At 37.5% G+C, this 17426-nt stretch overlaps 2 protein-coding genes across 2 annotated transcripts; one reads left to right on the forward strand and one right to left on the reverse strand.

Moving 5' to 3' along the window:
• Positions 1 to 11: 11 nt before the first annotated feature.
• On the reverse strand, positions 12 to 6654 carry LOC307155194 (uncharacterized protein F13E9.13, mitochondrial; the record flags this gene model as incomplete). Its single annotated transcript, XM_079865740.1, has 6 exons — positions 6160 to 6654; positions 6007 to 6089; positions 2574 to 2754; positions 2325 to 2475; positions 2079 to 2206; positions 12 to 202 (listed from the first exon to the last, which is right to left on the reverse strand). Exons 1-6 carry the CDS (start codon positions 6230 to 6232, stop codon positions 12 to 14), a joined length of 807 nt encoding a protein of 268 aa, XP_079721866.1. The 5' UTR covers positions 6233 to 6654.
• Positions 6655 to 6941: 287 nt separating this feature from the next.
• ccne1 (cyclin E1) lies at positions 6942 to 14662 on the forward strand. The gene is made up of 12 exons (XM_079865739.1): positions 6942 to 7109; positions 7578 to 7631; positions 7774 to 7861; positions 7953 to 8015; positions 8902 to 9065; positions 9191 to 9326; positions 11866 to 12012; positions 12169 to 12264; positions 12350 to 12484; positions 13301 to 13412; positions 13525 to 13682; positions 13892 to 14662. Exons 2-12 carry the CDS (start codon positions 7615 to 7617, stop codon positions 14006 to 14008), a joined length of 1233 nt encoding a protein of 410 aa, XP_079721865.1. The 5' UTR covers positions 6942 to 7109; positions 7578 to 7614; the 3' UTR covers positions 14009 to 14662.
• Positions 14663 to 17426: the final 2764 nt, after the last annotated feature.

Consider the following 17426-nt stretch of genomic DNA (forward strand, 5'->3'; position numbering starts at 1 on the left):
AGTCACAACATTCACTCCCGAAGTGTGTGCATCTTCCCCATGAACCTTTTGATTCTCTCAGCATCCACACCATTTGCCCAGTGGCCTCCTTTCTTGAAATGGGAGCCGATGATCATGGCGCTTGCTTGAAGGTATTGCTCCACGTTATCATGTGTTACTCCAGAACCGATGAGAACAGGGATCCGTACAGACTGGGTAACCTCTGTTAAAACAAATAGGACTCAAAACATGAATGTGAGGACATCTTTCTGCTATATGCATGCATAAAAATACAAAAACATGTTGTTCCTTCATTGTAATGAGTATTTTGGCAGACTGTGCCTCATCCTCCATCTGACAGCTTCCCTAGTCCAATGGATCAGAACTAAGGAAGGCAATAGGCACAAGTCCAAAGTAGGCAGCAGGGCAGTAGCAGACTAGACTGGGCCTGGTTTTTCATGCCTATGTTTACAGCCTTCCATGATCACTAGCCATCTGGAAGTGGGATTTAAAATAGCTGGAAGTGCTGGTGTCTATGTTAGCCCATACAAGGCCATTGGTTTTGGGGCAGGGCAGGAAGCAGGCCATCTGCCCACACGGGGCAGTCGCCAGGGCCAGGAGACTGCGCAGCATCCTCTCTTTCCAAAGGACACCACTATCTTTAAGCACTTACACACATGGCTGCATGGGCTCCATTAGATATTAGAAGCAGATTTACCTTTGAATAGGACTGAACGCAGAGATTGTCACATAAGTGTACCGTTTTAACACTAATGATTTCTGGACTTTACACAAACATATAACCTTGGACAATTGGGGTCTGTAAGACTTTGTCCCTCAAGTCTCTTATGCTGACCAACAAGGCTACACAAAAATACAGTAAAACTGTGAAACTGAAATATTATTACAATTCAAAATATCTGTTTTCAGTTTTAATATATTTTTATTTATTCTTGTGATGGCAAAGCTGAATTTTCAGCACCATTACTCCAGTCTTCAGTGTCACATGATCCTTCAGAAATCATTCTAAAATGCAGATTTGCTGCTCAAGAAACATTTATTAGTATTATCAATGATAAAAAAAAAACAGTAGTGCTGCTTAATATTATTGTGAAAACCTTGATACTTTTTTTTTTCGGGATTCTTTTATGAATAGAAAGTTAAAAAACAACATTTATTTGAGATAGAAATTGTATAAATGTAAAAGTATTTACTGTCCTTTTGTGTAAAAGTGTGAATAAAAGTATTCATTTTCTTTAAAAGCATGTGTAGTAAAGGAAAACAAGAAAAACAAAAGGCTAAAGTTCTGTTAACTCAAACATCATGCTAGTTGCATATATCAAATTTTCATTCAAATAGTTTTCCTGTATGATAAACTAATCCCTAACAAATGATGTTTACATAAGGACATTTCTAGTTAGCAATGGCACTAGTTTGATTTTATTTTGTGAGATGTTAGGAACCTGCAGAATGTCAGTATGACTTATGAGATGGTTGGTTTATACTGAAGCAGATTAAAGTCGAGTTACTCAAACATGCATACATAGCATAATAAAAATTGATCACAGTATAGGCCTAATACTGTTCATCAAACACAAAAGGTACACTACCGTTCAAAATTGTGGGGTCAAGAATACGTTTATTCAGCAAAGACTAACCTGATCAAGACATTCAGAATGTTACAAAATAAATAATTCTATTTCAAATGAATGCTTTTCTTTCATCAAATAATCAAAAACAAAAAATGGATCACAGTTTCTACAAAATAATTAAGCAGCACAACTATTTTCAACATTGATAATAATAAGAAATGTTTCTTGAGCAGCAAATTAGCATATTAGAATGATTTCTGATGCTGAAAACTCAGCTTTGTCATCACAGGAATAAATTGCATTTAAAACATATTAAAATATTTTAGCTATAATATTTGAAATTGTAATAATATTTCACAATATTACGGTTTTACTGTACTAAGAGGACATATTGGATAGCATAATGTCTTAAAAATTGACTTAATGATACACTGCGGACTACGTATAGACATTAAAAAATACACACAGCACTTTTACACAGTCAGACTAAAGTATATTCTGACTCACCCCTCAGTTCCTCTGGATCAGCCTGTGCTCCAGTGGCAGTTCCTGTGACGATGACTCCATCAGAGAGGAAGAACTCTGCAGCTTGGGCTGTCTCGGCTATGCTCACATCTGAAGTCAGGGCATGAGCACTGTAACATTATCAAATATATCACACAATGAAGCAGAAACCACCACACTGTGTTGTGCCTCTGTTCGAGCTCTGCGGTCAGCCAGCACGTAATGCACTCTGACTCACATCACAGATACCTGTGCTTCTTCTTGATGTCTGTAAAGATCTGAACGTGCTCTGCTCCGATGTGTCTGCGGTAGCGCAGCAGCTCGCCAGCGCAAGCGTTTAACAGGCCTTCGTCTGCAACATGTGAGAACACAAACCCCTCTGCACGGATAAAATCCAGCCCTGTGGAGGGGCAGAGGTTAATATTCATCAAATGTCTTGTCAGAGAATACCTCGGTTTGAAATGGCATTCATGAGAGCTTGTACAGTCATGTGAACACCTGAGGCCAGGGCAACAGCCAGTGCTGATTGGTTTGCAGCTGAGAGAATCTGAACACCGAGCGGCCAAGATGGATACAGTCCTCTGACTGCTGCACACACAGCTGTCATTGATGCGCACACTTCTGGACCCACCTCAAGGGTGTATGGAATATCATGCATGTTTTCAATGATCAGCCCATCCTGTCATACAGAGAATGATCTGAAATGAGCATTCACACATTGAGCACACTGACCAGAAACATATCTGACAAAAGAGAAATCTAAAATCTGATAACATTTACCAAATAGACTGGTTTGATGATGTAATTTCGTTCAGTCAAAATATCTCCTATTGAATGCTGGTTATGACCCTTGCAGGCACCCGTACTGGAAAGAAGCTATTAGAAATCCGAAGACTGATCTGACTTGATTCCATGAATCGGTTTAGGAATCTGATTCAGGTCTTATTTTATGTCATTAAATAATGACGTGGTACTTGACTCTAAATGCAACATTCCAACAAAGCCATGTGTATTTTTCGACTACAATTTTTAAATATTTACTGTAATTAATTTCATGTTCATGTTAAGGGCGACGACAACTATACTGACGTTTACACCAACGGACAATTATCATTGTTTATTATAACTGCCCACTGCAGTCTGAGCTTTAAAGTCCCCATGGTATCAAAATGGAAGTTTTTTGGCTTTTAGTATGAATGCCTTACTGTCATCTATAAGCTAGTGTGCTCCAAAACAATGACACAATTTGCATTTAGAAGATATAAGCATTCAAAACTTACAGTCTCTCACTTCCGCCAATGGATCAGTGATTTTGATGACATCACTCTGCACTTCAGCTTCTCAACAGATTTTCTGTCCAATCAAATGCTAGAATCTAAAGCGTCCCGCCCCCTACATGATAGACACTGAAGCTGCGATTAAAATCGGTCACTTGTTCACACATTTACCATTTTCTACATGGTGAATGGCACATAGTGCACTATATAGGGGACAGGGAACGATTCAGACAGTGTGAATATGTTTTCCATTGGGGCGAATCAGTTTAGTGTTAGGCGAATAGGCGCAGAGCGCACACAGTCTGCTCACATATGCGCAAGTCGGCACATACCAGAAAACGTATCGGACCCATTTGAATTCTGCACAGAATACTATATTTAAAAGCGATAAGGAGATTACGAGGACAAAGCGGTTAGAGCAGGGATGGGCAACTTCAGTCCTGGAGGGCCAATGTCCTACAGAGTTTAGCTTCAACCCTAATCAAACACACCTGAACAAGCTAATCAAGGTCCTCAGGATTACTAGAAAATTACAGGCAGGTGATTTTTTCAGGGTTGGAGCTAAACTCTGTAGGACAGTGGCCCTCCAGGACCAAAGTTGCCCATCCCTGGGTTAGAGAACAGGAGAAAACTGCAGCTTTACCGAGCTCAACGGCCGAACTGTAATACAAACTAAACGCTATTGGTTATTTTAAAAAGGGGGAGGAGCTGATCAATGTATCACCCTGTCTTCCTGTTTCAGTGGAAATTACAATGATATTGTTCCCCTGTGTCGTTATCGTTATAGTGATTTCTCATAAACACGATTATTATAATTATGGTTAACATTATGCTAATACGCAATTAATCGGTTCTCTTCAAATGTTTTCGAGTCATTACGAATCAGACATGTCGGATACTACACTTTTAAAATTAATTGTCTTAAAAATGTCCTTAATAATCCCTCTTCACTTTGGAATATTATCCCTAATTATATTATCTCTAAAGTTGGTGGCCTGAATTTTCTCCTACTTTGTAACTATAATGTTACAAAGATCCCTGTCAAACTTTCACATTTTAATAAGCAGATGCTCTTGGCATGGTCCCTAATATACAAACATAACTTTTCTCAGCACAGATGTTACTTATTGAACAATAAGGGTATTCTCTACAAAAATAAATCACTTTTCTTTGACATCTGGTTCAAAAACGACCTTTTTACCTTTGGTTGGACAGCTTTTTAATTCACAGGGCATACTTTATAACTATTTAAAAAAGACTCCTATAACTGCTAATGAATATGCTATTGTTTTCAATGCAATTCCCTCTGGAGTGTCTTTTATGTTGCTAGGTTCTACATTTCCATGGCCATGTATTTACTCTTTGAACCTAATTGACACAATGATCGGAAATGTATGCTTTTCTGTAGAGCAACAACAAAAATGTTTTTTTTTTATAAAATTAGAGCTCTCTTCCAGAGAGAGATAACAACAATTCCTTATGTAATACCATACTGGAATAATAATATAATATAATATAATATAATATAATATAATATAATATAATATAATATAATATAATATAATATAATATAATATAATATAATTAGGGCTGTCAAACGATTAATCGCGATTAATCGCATCAAAAATCAAAGTTTGTTTTTACATAATATATGTGTGTGTATGGTGTATAATTATTTTCTATATATAAAAACACACACATGCATGTATATATTTAAGAAATATTTGCATGTATATACTGTGTATATATTTATATTATAAATAATTTATATTATATATAAATATGTTATATATAAATAACACATTTTTCTTAAATATATATGCATGTGTGTGTATTTATATATAGAAAATAATTATACTCCATACACACACATATATTATGTAAACACAAACTTTTATTTTGGATGCGATTAATCGCGATTAATCGTTTGACAGCCCTAAATATAATATAATATAATAAAAAAATATATAAAAATATCTTATTATTTCATCTTTCTGTTTTAAAGATGTTTTCTTTTGAGTTTTTTACTACTCAAAAGAGAAAACAGGACAATATTACATAATTCATTTGTGTTTACTATAGCTAAATTTCACATAGGCTACATAAAAAAGAACGTACTGGCTCTAAACCTCTCTTTTCTGGACTAGTACATGGAAACTATCCAAAGCTCTGGTAATCCCAAAGCAATGAACACTGTATCTCCATATTCATTCTTGTTGTCCTCTTTTTGTCCTTGGTATAAATTTATTGTAGTGTTCTTGTTTTGTGTTACCCTGGAAACTTATTTATGACTGTGTATATTTTTGTCTTCTTTGTTTTGTTGTTTCCATATTTATCTGTATTGGTTTAATGGTTTGTAATGTTTACAAATAAATAAATAAAAATCAGTAGGTCGGAGATGATTCTCGGTTCAATGATTCAGATGACTCGAGAACCGCTCGGACCGGTTCATGAATCGTTCAAACCGATGCCAGGCATAAAAGATTCGACACTAGTAATTCATTGAAAAGATCCGATTTAATAGAATGATTCGTTCGCGAATCAATTGCACCGCTAACAATATAAGGCGATTATTATATGTTAGAAAGAGCGAGATTATTAATTCTACACAAAGACATATGCTAATGATACCCTTAACTTTATTGAGCACATACAAGTCCTGCGTGGTGGTAAATTTCCGCCTCTCGACATGCCTCCTCTGTGATCTCTGAGAGAGTAGCGCGGTTCAAGGGGGTTCCTGTAAAATAAAATAAATTAAAAGTTCAGTCTTTCTTATGCTAAGTTTGTTCTCCCGTCAAATGCGTTACCTGGCAAGGCTCGGACGTGAATCATGCCAATGACATTTGATTTTAAGCGTCCGAAAAGATTTAAAAACTTCATTTCTTAAGCCAACAAAAAAACAGATTTGTGTACTTTTTGATGGTCATGTGACTGGTCAAAGGTTAACTGACAGAAGTGTGGATCTAACAACGTCCAAGCTACATATGAATCATCTGAACATGTAAAAGATACACCTCTGATAATATTTTAAAACGCTGCTGTTTACTGCAGTTTTGTGTATTTCTAATGGGGGCGCCAGTCAAATACACTGAAACTGATTTGCCTGCGTTAACCTAATAGCAGCAACTGTAACAAAATAATGCGTTATATCAGCTTGACAACACTTGAGATCTCAAACGGCCATCAGAGTACCACCAAAACATTCAAATTCATGTCTCGCTAACACTATAGCGCGACTACATCCATCTATTTAACATGATCACTGGGATTGTTTACTTCTCGAGCCTGCTAGCCATGTGCTCAACGCACTTCCGCTACCTCAATGCCGTGACGTCACCAAACACACGCCTCATTTTGCCGGCAAAATTTTCATGTTTCTAAACTTTGTTTTATTGAGCATTATACGTTTGAATAATAACGCCTGGATATCGCATGCTCGCTCCGTGTCGGTGTCAATCGCACCATACAGCGGTGTTGATCGCACTGCCTCGCGGTTGTTATAGCAGAGCGGGCATTTTAAATGACCCGCGTTGACGGCCCCTTTTAACGACTGCTGGCGGGTTATAAGACAAGGCGCAAAATTACTGGCGCCAGCTCAGAGCGAGCGGACTGCGGAACACATCACAGCTTAGCCATATGCTCCCTGCTTACAGACTCTTTGATCAGTTTTTCTAAATGATGCCTTGTGTCACACCATCCTAACTTTTGCTTTTGAGGATATCCGTGGAGAGAACGCATTTTCAGAGAGCATATTAAGGTAGGCTACATGCATTGCACGTTTTGGTTATTGTTAAAGATCGATAAACGTGACATCAGATAAGTAAGATGCATTACAAAGGGTTTGGGGAAGCAAACTTTTCAATGTTGGATTGCCGAGACTTTGGGTTCTGTTGCTAGAGCGGGTTCAATGAAATGAGAAATAATGATTGGCTCGGCCATTTTCTGACTCCCTTGGGTTGAGCAATGCAAACGTGTAGTTTTGTTAAAAAAATAATGGAAATATCGGCGTGCACTTGGTTTACTTTGAAAATATAGACTTTAAAGTGCACATACCTGTGGTTTTGAAGTGGTCGGTTGTGTTTTTCGTGTAGTTTTGACCTCTTGAACATTGTGCCCGGTTCTACTTCCCCGCGCCCAAAGCGCATTGTGAAGATTTACATGATGGGGGTTGGGATTAAAAGCCACAAATCGGACATTTTTGTAAAGTAACACTTATATCTTTTAGGCTCTCGACAATCAACAAGGTCACACGCGTGGATACCATGCCAAGCAAGAAAGTGTAAGTTTCTCTTTCGTGTCTTTTTATGGCAGTTTTGACCATCAGTGTGCATACATGGAAAAGTTGCAGCAGCGAGTTGGCCCAGTTAGTCACAGCGTTTCAGGCCAATGTGGAAATGTAAAAATATCATTTTTCGACGCAGGCTACGAACAGAGCAGATTCACACTACAGATGAAGATCCTAAAACCAATTCTGTGCGTCCCAGGAAGAGGAAAGCAGACGTGGCTATTGTAAGGAAGCTATTCAACGTTTTACAATGCGCCTATATTAAAAACATAATGAGTGATGAAGTCTCTGACAGTTTTGTTTTTGAATTCACAGCATTTACAAGATCTAGATGAGGAAATCACAGAGATGACCAGAAAGAAACCATGTGCATCCCAGGTATGGATGAATCCTGACTGTTGTGTGTATAATATCCATAGGCCTCACCAGGCATATATATTTCACTTTTATTTTAGTCTTTTCTGTGGATCGCAAAATGGTGTATGAGACTTATGGTCTAAAATGTGCTGAAATTATTCATATATACAGAGACATCGAATCTAATATTAAGGCCATAAATATGTCTTGATCACAAACTAGTTCCCAAAAAAATATTTATATTTTTTTAAAGATGCACACATTTACTCGTATTTGTATGCCTTATGTTGAAAGTGCATTTGTTAAGAATTACATGAATCGTGTAAATGATTCGCCCTACATTTTCGCTTCAGAGTGAAATTTGACAAAAGTTGAGAAGGTTATTACATTTGGTTGTTTAACATTTCTATCATAAAACAGTTGCCAAATATTGTTTAGCTACTTCTCTCACTCTTCCTCTGGTAAAAACTCTGGTTAATGCATGTTCAGTGTCTTTGAACCGCAATGGCTGCAGCCTTTGATGTAATTTTGACATTAGCAAGCACTGTTAGACCACTGAGGCAGACCAGCCTATAAATGTAATATTTAAAACTTTTGTAATCATATCAACAAACAGAGCAGCATCAAGAATGTTACATATTGGAGGAGTTTGTCCCTCTCAATGTCTACAGTGGTGGTTGCATAGTTATCATTGTTGTCTGTGCCACTTTAGTATTGTGAGTGAGTGGTTAGGGTAAATGTCATGGCTTGAATTTACACAGGAAGCTTTTTTGTGCCATTGAAGGTCCTTTTCAAAATGCCTTTTGAAGCCTGTCGTAGTTGCAGAGGGCGGGCTTTTGTATTTGTTTATATCCGTTAGAGTTTACCCTTTTTTCTTCTTCTTTTCTCATCTTGTCCTCTTGCTCAGGCCTGCTGGAATCCTGACACTGGTTACACAAGCCCATGCAGGCGGATCCCCACACCTGATGAAGTCGAGGAACCGGTTGCTGTTGGCAGCATGGGATTCACACAGTACACCTCCGAAAGCATTTTCATCACCCCCACGCGCTCTACCCCTCTGCCGGCCCTCTGGTGAGATTTATGACTTTCCAAACTGCAGATTGACATGTCATACAAGTTATTATATTGGCAAACATTAAGTCAAGAATATGGATGTACATGAAAAAGTTAACACTTTCCGCTGTAATTTCTCACAGCTGGGCAAGCAGAGATGATGTGTGGAACAACCTGCTTCGAAAAGACAAACTTTACTTGCGAGATACCCACGTTATGGAGAGACATCCAAATCTCCAACCCAAAATGAGAGCGATTCTGCTGGATTGGCTAATGGAGGTTTGTAATCATTGTTGAACCATTCACACGTCTTAATCTAATCTCATTAAGAGGGGTGGGGACACCGCAAGTTCCTTCATTCTTGTCTAAACCTCAAGTTGTTTACAAAGGCTGTTCCTCTAGTTCTCAGGTTTTCTTGTAATTAAAAGCTAACTGCAAGTAGAGCCCAAAGTACACTTGAATTTTCTATGTGACTGCTTCATCCGTTTGATAGCGTGTGTGAGCAGAGGCGATCGACAAATGCGCACTAGACTGTTTCATATTAGTAAAGTGTCTGCAGCATTTCTCTCCAGAAATTAAAACACAAAATATATTTTCTGTGTAAACTACAGTTTCCTGTATCTCTCACACAACTCGTCAATGTCGCCGTTTATTGTTGTTGCCGTTTCTAGAAGTTTGTTTTTCCATCTCATTCATTTATATTCAAGGCGTATGTGCGAGCTGAGTGTGCAGGGTACACGCGGTTAGAGAAATCTGGCTGTGTTCATACAGTACACGCGTGCTGTGCTGACGATGACATTTACCTTACACTGGCGGTGTAACTGTACTCATGGTCTGTCAGTTGGGCACGCATGTGTACCAAACAAATGAGTTTTAACCACTGCGTGTGCAAAAGATCTGCATGTGCGGAACTTAATTTGAAACTCCGATATTGGATAGGAAATTACCGTTAATATCAATATGTTGTGAACGCATCTGAAAACTTAATACTGGAGGGCCACTGTCCTGTAGAGTTTAGCTCCAACCCTGATACAACTCACCTGTATTTAGCCTTCTAGTAATCCGGAAGACATTGATTAGCTGGTTCAGGTGTGTTTGATTCGGGTTGGAGCTAAACTCTGCGGGACAGCGGTCCTCCTGGACCAAGTTTGCCCGTGACTGTCTAACGTTGGCCATTTGCTGAAATTGTTAGATTTCACTCGCCACTGACTGAGTTGTAGGCTATGAATAAGTTTAGCACAGAAATATTTGTTTTCACTTTCCTACATTTGAACACTGACTGAGCGCTTGAAAGTTTCACTCTTTGAATTTAAAGCGCACTATTCATATTCCTATCAATGGATGCGCAGCGTATTTGACGCACCGAAAACTGTAATGTGAAGGCGCCTGGCTCACTGTCTCTAGGCTGGGAGTGTTCTGCATTTCTTACACACGCAGAGAACAAAGAATTTGTCTTTTTTTCTTTCTTCATTTGGAATTATTTCAGATTTAAAGAACAAGTAGAAGCCACTGCCGGTTCCTTCGGTAGTGGGCAGGAATAATGCACAAGCGGCAATCTCATTGGCTAGCGCTCATCTATTACCGTCCGCATTTTGTTTTCAGTAAATCAGTCCGAGCAAACTCTCACAATGTTATAATTATTCAGGAGCCCAGCAGCTTTTTAGCAGTAGTAGTATTTTTGTATTTTATTATTTTACAGAAACACTGAAAAATCAATAATGTCAAGCTTTACCAACCCATGAGTTCTATCATAAAAAGTTAAAAAAGCTTGATTGACTGTTTTGTTAAACAGTGTAGTTGTTGTTCTTTTAAATTGGTGGGAAAAGTACACAATCCAATTAGTCCTAAACATGTTTACATAACAGAGGTGGGAGTGTGTGGGTTTTTTATTTATTTATTATTATTTTATTTTTTTTTAGACATGGCCTTACAGAAGGTTACATGCTGTGCTTGCATGAATCGTGTTAGATGTTTTTTTATTTTATTACTATATATATATATATATATATATATATATATATATATATATATATATATATATATATATATATATATATATATTAATATTAATATTACTTGTTGATATAGCTTTATTATTTGAAACCCTATTTAAATAAACTTAACACATGTTTTTAGAAGTAGCTGGTTATAATAAACCTCACATAAGTGAGCAGAGACATCAAGACAAGTCTCTTACCTGACGCTGATATTAATTCACATTTCTATGTATATTCCAAATAAATACATTTTTACCAAAAAAGGGCAGTCTTCACAGTTTCTGCGATTTGCCTCCATTTATAAAAAAATTTTGTCGGTTACCATCCATATTGAAATGACAGCATGCGAAAGAGTGGTGTGCAAACGGTAGCTTGGGTTGGTCAAACACATAAGGATAAGCATTCGTATAATACGATATCGGCATTCACATTGGGAGGGGATTCGATTTCTCAGAGGAATGCTGAGTTTACTGAAGAACTGTAGGTAATTTACCCTAGAATTTCCCCCTCCTGTACCGAAAAACAAACATACCGAACAGTTAATTCGAAATGGAGGTACTTACTGAGCTGTAATTGATGTACTGCTACACCTCTGTCACACACACTGACTGAACGTATACCCTAACATACAAATAAATATCACGGTGTTCTCCGGATTTCGAATTCAAAGTCTGTTTTTGTTAAATGGGTAACTAAAAATGAATTGTGTGATGTGATGGATATATATATGACTTGATGAAAAATATAAACTTTTTTTTTTTTTGCATAAGCACTGAAATGTGTAATGGTGATCTTTGACACTGACATCTACTGTCTTTTAGGTTTGTGAGGTGTACAAGTTACACAGAGAAACGTTTTACTTGGGTCAGGACTACTTCGATCGCTTCATGGCCACACAAGAGAATGTTCTTAAAACAACACTACAGCTTGTAGGCATCTCATGTCTCTTCATAGCTGCCAAAATGGAGGTAAGTTTTACTTTCAGTTGCCCTTGTACTTCAGCCTGAACTTTTGATAAGGACTGTAAAATCCTATCAGTGTAATTCCATGTTTTAAGAACATTTCAAAGTTAGGGTGCAGCACTTGAACTTGAAATGTGATTAGACATTATGTTCTTTTCAAAGGAAATTTACCCTCCTAAAGTGCATCAGTTTGCTTACGTCACTGATGGGGCCTGCTCCGAGGATGACATTCTTAGCATGGAAATTATCATCATGAAGGTAGATTATCATCTTCTAACCTCAGTACTGTGCCTAAACCTGGTGTGGTGGCCTACTGTACTCCATATTTGTTGTTGTTCTTCAGGAGTTGAATTGGAATTTGAGTCCTTTAACCCCAGTGGCTTGGCTCAACATCTACATGCAGATGGCCTATCTAAAGGAAACTGCTGAAGTTCTCATAGCCCAGTACCCACAGGCTACATTTGCGCAGATTGCAGAGGTAAGACTTCACAATTAATCGTGTTAAAATCACAATATGGTGTCTGACTATATTTACCGCAAAAAAGCTGTGATTCTGCACGTGTTGTGTCCTGCAGTGTGAAGGCCTGGCTCTCTTTTGTTTTCTACTACACATACCGCAGGTGTACATTGTGTTTCTGATTTTATCTTTCTCAAAGCTGCATTTTTTGGGGGGGCTTTTCTGTGAAAATATGCTTTAAAGGCATACTTGTCTAATCAAAAACTAAAAAATTGTTTACTTAAATTTTTTCGTTCTTCTGTGGAACACAAAATAATATATTTTGAAGTGTCTTTTTTTTTTTTTTTTTTTTAAACCTAAATCATACAGGTTTGGAATGACATGAATGTAAGTAATGACACGTTTTGGGTGAACTATCCCTTTAGGAACACTGCTTTCATATTCATTTGATTTCACTACAAGTTACTATATAAATGTAATGAAATAAAACTGAATAAGAGATTGTAGCCTATAAGAACATATTAAAAAGTACTGAGAACAACACATAAATTCCATGGTCTTTCTTTAGTTTTTCGTCAAAGGTGTTGAGAGTTGAATGTTAAGGATCGTTACAGCAAAACATATTATTTGTATGGTAATTCTAATTATTTAGTATGTAAACTGGCTAGAGACAAAAAGCGTCCCTAGTAATACTTCCTTGCTTAAAGGTTTTGCATACATGTTGAACCGAGCTGATGTTTCAGGCAGTTGTTTTTTTTTCTGAGCAGATGTCTCTGTGGATGTCTCTTTCTTTACTTAGGATTTAGTATCTTATTTTGTCTTTGTCTTTTTGTGTAGCTCTTGGATCTGTGTGTACTGGATGCAAGAAGTCTGGAGTTCTCTTACAGCCTCCTCGCAGCTTCTGCACTCTTCCACTTCTCTTCTCTAGAGCTAGTGATGAAAGTTTCAGGTATGATTTTTTTTTTATTTTTTTTTTTTTTTATTTCTTCTCAATAGCTTTATTAAATGGAGCATGTGTATTACAAAATGTAAATTACAAATATGTATATATTTTGTTCCAGGGCTGAAGTGGTGTGATTTGGAGGAGTGTGTGAGATGGATGGTCCCTTTCGCCATGTCTATTCGTGAAGCAGGCAGCTCAGCCCTCAAGACATTCAAAGGAATAGCAGCAGATGACATGCACAATATCCAGACCCATGTGGCTTACTTGGAATGGCTGGTAAGTTTTTACATTTGAAGCTAGGCCACAACTTAATTTTCTCAGGCCAGTTTTATATATGCACACTCGCGCGCGCACACACAATCAAAACTTGGGCTTTAACACTACTGTCTGACTAAAGAATTGTGCATGCATTTGCCCAACCACAACATTTGTTTCTTTCATTTCCTCTTGCCTAAAGTTTTCTCGTTTCTTTTCTTGTTCTTCAGGGGAAGGCGCACTCATATCAGCTAGTGGACATCGAGAGCATTCAGAGGTCTCCGATTCCCTCTGGAGTGCTCACACCTCCACACAGCAGCGAGAAGCCTGAGAACACAGTCTCCTGACTTCATGTATGGAATAGGACACATCACTGACCAATGATTTGAATTGAAAATCAACAAATGAATGGCATTACAGGACAAACCCAGCTATTAGTTCACATGCATTGGCATAAGACTCAAAAGACCAAAAATGTCTAATGCTTGTTTCTTTTTTTCTTACGAGACTTGAAAGACAGACTTTTTTTTTTTTTTTTTTTTTTTTTTTTAATGGTCCAAAGGGTCTGTTTTGTTTTTGTTTTTTTAAATTTTTTTTTTAGTTTACAAATGTAGACTACCTGCCAAAATCTCAGAGCTGTAACTGGCTCTGGTTGCTGCTAAAAGAGGGTAGGACTGGAGCAGATGGGAAGATGACCACAGAGATCCCCACACAAATATGGGCATGGGTTTCTGTTGCTCAGATTGCCATTTGGACCAGCAAAATCCTGACAGGTTGTCACGGGGACTCAAGTCTCCACTGCCATAAAGGACCAGAGAAATCACCAGCTTCAGAAGCTTGGACTCTGATTTTATATTTAAGATTTTTGCTTCCTGTGTGTTTGTAACCAAATTTGACCATTCACTTTTTATAGTATGTTTTTTAAATGAGATGCTGCTACATTTCTTTATATCATATGTCTAAATAAAGCCACTGTCTCAGACAGTTTTTATGATTACCATACTTATTTGTTATTTGATGTTAATACTACTCAACATATATATATATATATATATATATATATATATATATATATATATATATATAATATATATATATATATATATATATATAGTTATATGTGGACCATATTTTATATTATATTCTAATTTACTTTTTATATTTTAAAATGAACCTTTTGTGAAAATCGTTTTTAACATTTCTATATGAGATGAATGAGCAACCAAAGAGTTGATGCATTACAAAAAAAAAAAGGAAGTGCTTTAGATGACAACCATTTAATTTACTAACAAGGCTACACCCTGTAGTGCAACGCATTTAACTTCATGGGGAAAAACTCCAGCGTGTGTAATTTGACATGCATGTACAGAGGCAGCTTAATTTTGATTTTAATGGAACTGGAATGGTTCTTATATTAAGTCGTCTAATTACCAAAAAGCAATCTATGCGGTTTGGAAAAAATATGTGCACTTGCTGGCTGTTTTACAGTAGAAGTCAAAAATAGCAGATGTACTGAAGTGTAACATCATGTATGAGATCTATGAAACAAAATGGTGAACAGGGCCTGTAATGGCTGTCTCACTCGTGCATCTACATACACAGTGCCCTCTGCTTGCAGTCTGAGAACGAGTGTTACGGAGAGACCAAGGACATGATCCACTAGATGTCAGTGTGATGCTTTGTCTGTCACGATCAGAAGGCTGGACTTGAGGTCTGTGAGCTCCTCAACAGCTGCTGCTGAGACAAGGGTAATTCATTACATTGCACACTGACAATCGCTCTGCTGCCTTGGTCTGGCAGAGTTTGGCTGCTGTGTTGGTGACTGGAATCTGCTTAAGGCAATTTTGGTTTGGGCTTTATTATTTCAGTTGTTAAAAATGGCAAACTGCTCAATGTGATTATTGAAACATTACACACGTACATTGTTATTCTACAACTGACTGTTATACAACATGCAATGCAGATTGGGGCAATTTAAAAACACATTTTGTGGCAGGTTAAGCAGTTAATAACAAAAGGGTTTGGAGATGAGGTAGATGAAAGCTTCTCAACATTAAAGGGATAGTTGACCTAAAAATGAAAAATGTGTCATTACTTATCCTCAAATTGGTCCAAACCTCTATGAGTTTCTTTCTTATTTAAGATATTTTGAAGAATATGGTTAACCAGACTATTGACTTGCATAGTAGAAAAAAAAAAAAAAAATACTATGGAAGTCAATGTGTGTTGTCGACTGTCTGTTTGCCAACATTCTTCAATATATCTTCTGTGTTCAACAGAAGAAAGAAACTCATACAGGTTTGGAACAACATGAGGGTGAGTAAATGATGACAGAATTTTTGGGTGAACTATCCCTTTAACGATCAATTAGTGCAGTTTGTGTCCCTCATGCTAAGATCCTAACCTTACTGAGGTTTACAGTGATTGGAGTCCAACGTGACTGTTCTGTATTTAACATTGTGGCAGCAGGATGGCTACCACGCAGTCTCTTAAAAGAGCTGTATGGAGGTCACCGTTGAAGAGGAGGAGGTGGCTTCCCCCAGCAGACAGACCCTGGGGGCCGGGGGGCCCTCAGGCAGGCAACAGCGCAACAGCTGTTATGTGCTCAATGGCCCCTTTTGTTCTCTCCGCACAGACGCTGGTGGCAGCAGCAGCAGGTGCCCATTGGATGATCTCCCAGCCATCACCGCCAAAAGTCACACCTAGTCGCAGCTCTGTGCCCCCTGTCTGCCATTAATATTCATAATGCCGTGGACTACTACGACACGATCCAATAAAAGAGTTCTCAACAAAGTTCTGGTTAAAATATGTGAGAGATGCTGATTATATTGTTTTACATTTTGATTTATTTAGGATTAAGAACGTTTTGAAGCATTTTAGTCCTCAGGAAGAAGCTAATATTTTTAATCTTGCATTTCAGAATATCTGGTATTGGTCTAATGTCTAAAATATCGGTGTTTAAGATCTAAGGCCCGGTTTCACAAACCTGGATTAGGCCTTAGTTTAAGTAGCTTTAAAAAACGTGCCTTAGAAAACATTACTAAAACATTACTGCTGTGCATCTTGAGCCAAAAAAAAAAAAAAAAAATGGCACTGACATAGTATGACATTTAAGATATGTCAGAGCAAGTTGCTTTCAGTTCAAACATGCATTTTATTCTGGGACATGTTAAACCAGGAGTAAAGTCTACGGTCTGTAAGCCACTCCATGCCATACTGTAGCAGACGCAAGAAGGGGTTTCTTTTCAGACAAACAAAGGGTAAGCTTTCCAGTCCTTGAGTGAATTGTGTGTTTGCAATTGTTAATTGAGTAGTTCAGGTGCTATCAGGGTTGAAATGCATAATCAGTTTAAATGCATTAATGAGTATGTGTTGTGTTGTTCTGTCTCCTGTACGACACGGGGTGGGGAGTAAATTGTTTTAGATAATTCATTTAGATGACTCAGTTTTAGGCAAAATAAGCAGGCTTTTCTCGGGTTGTTAGTGAGCCATCTTCATCAAAAGCCCCCTACGGTTCTAAGAGGTGGCGGGGGCTAAAAAGCTATATTCACACAACTTTTCTTCAGTTCAACTGAGAAAATTCAATCTTCACTGTCTCATTTTTCACCTAGAATAGTTCAGCTAATGAGGTGATTGTGTGTTTTTAATACAATATTGTTACAATAAAAAGAACAGGATTAAGTGATTTCTTTATATTATAAAACAGTCACAGAACAGTTAATAATAATCCTTAATATCATACAAAAATAGTAAGACTTTATTCAA

This window comes from Squalius cephalus (genome assembly GCF_949319135.1).
Source record: "Squalius cephalus genome assembly, chromosome: 3".
NCBI classification, from domain to species: Eukaryota; Metazoa; Chordata; class Actinopteri; order Cypriniformes; family Leuciscidae; genus Squalius; species Squalius cephalus.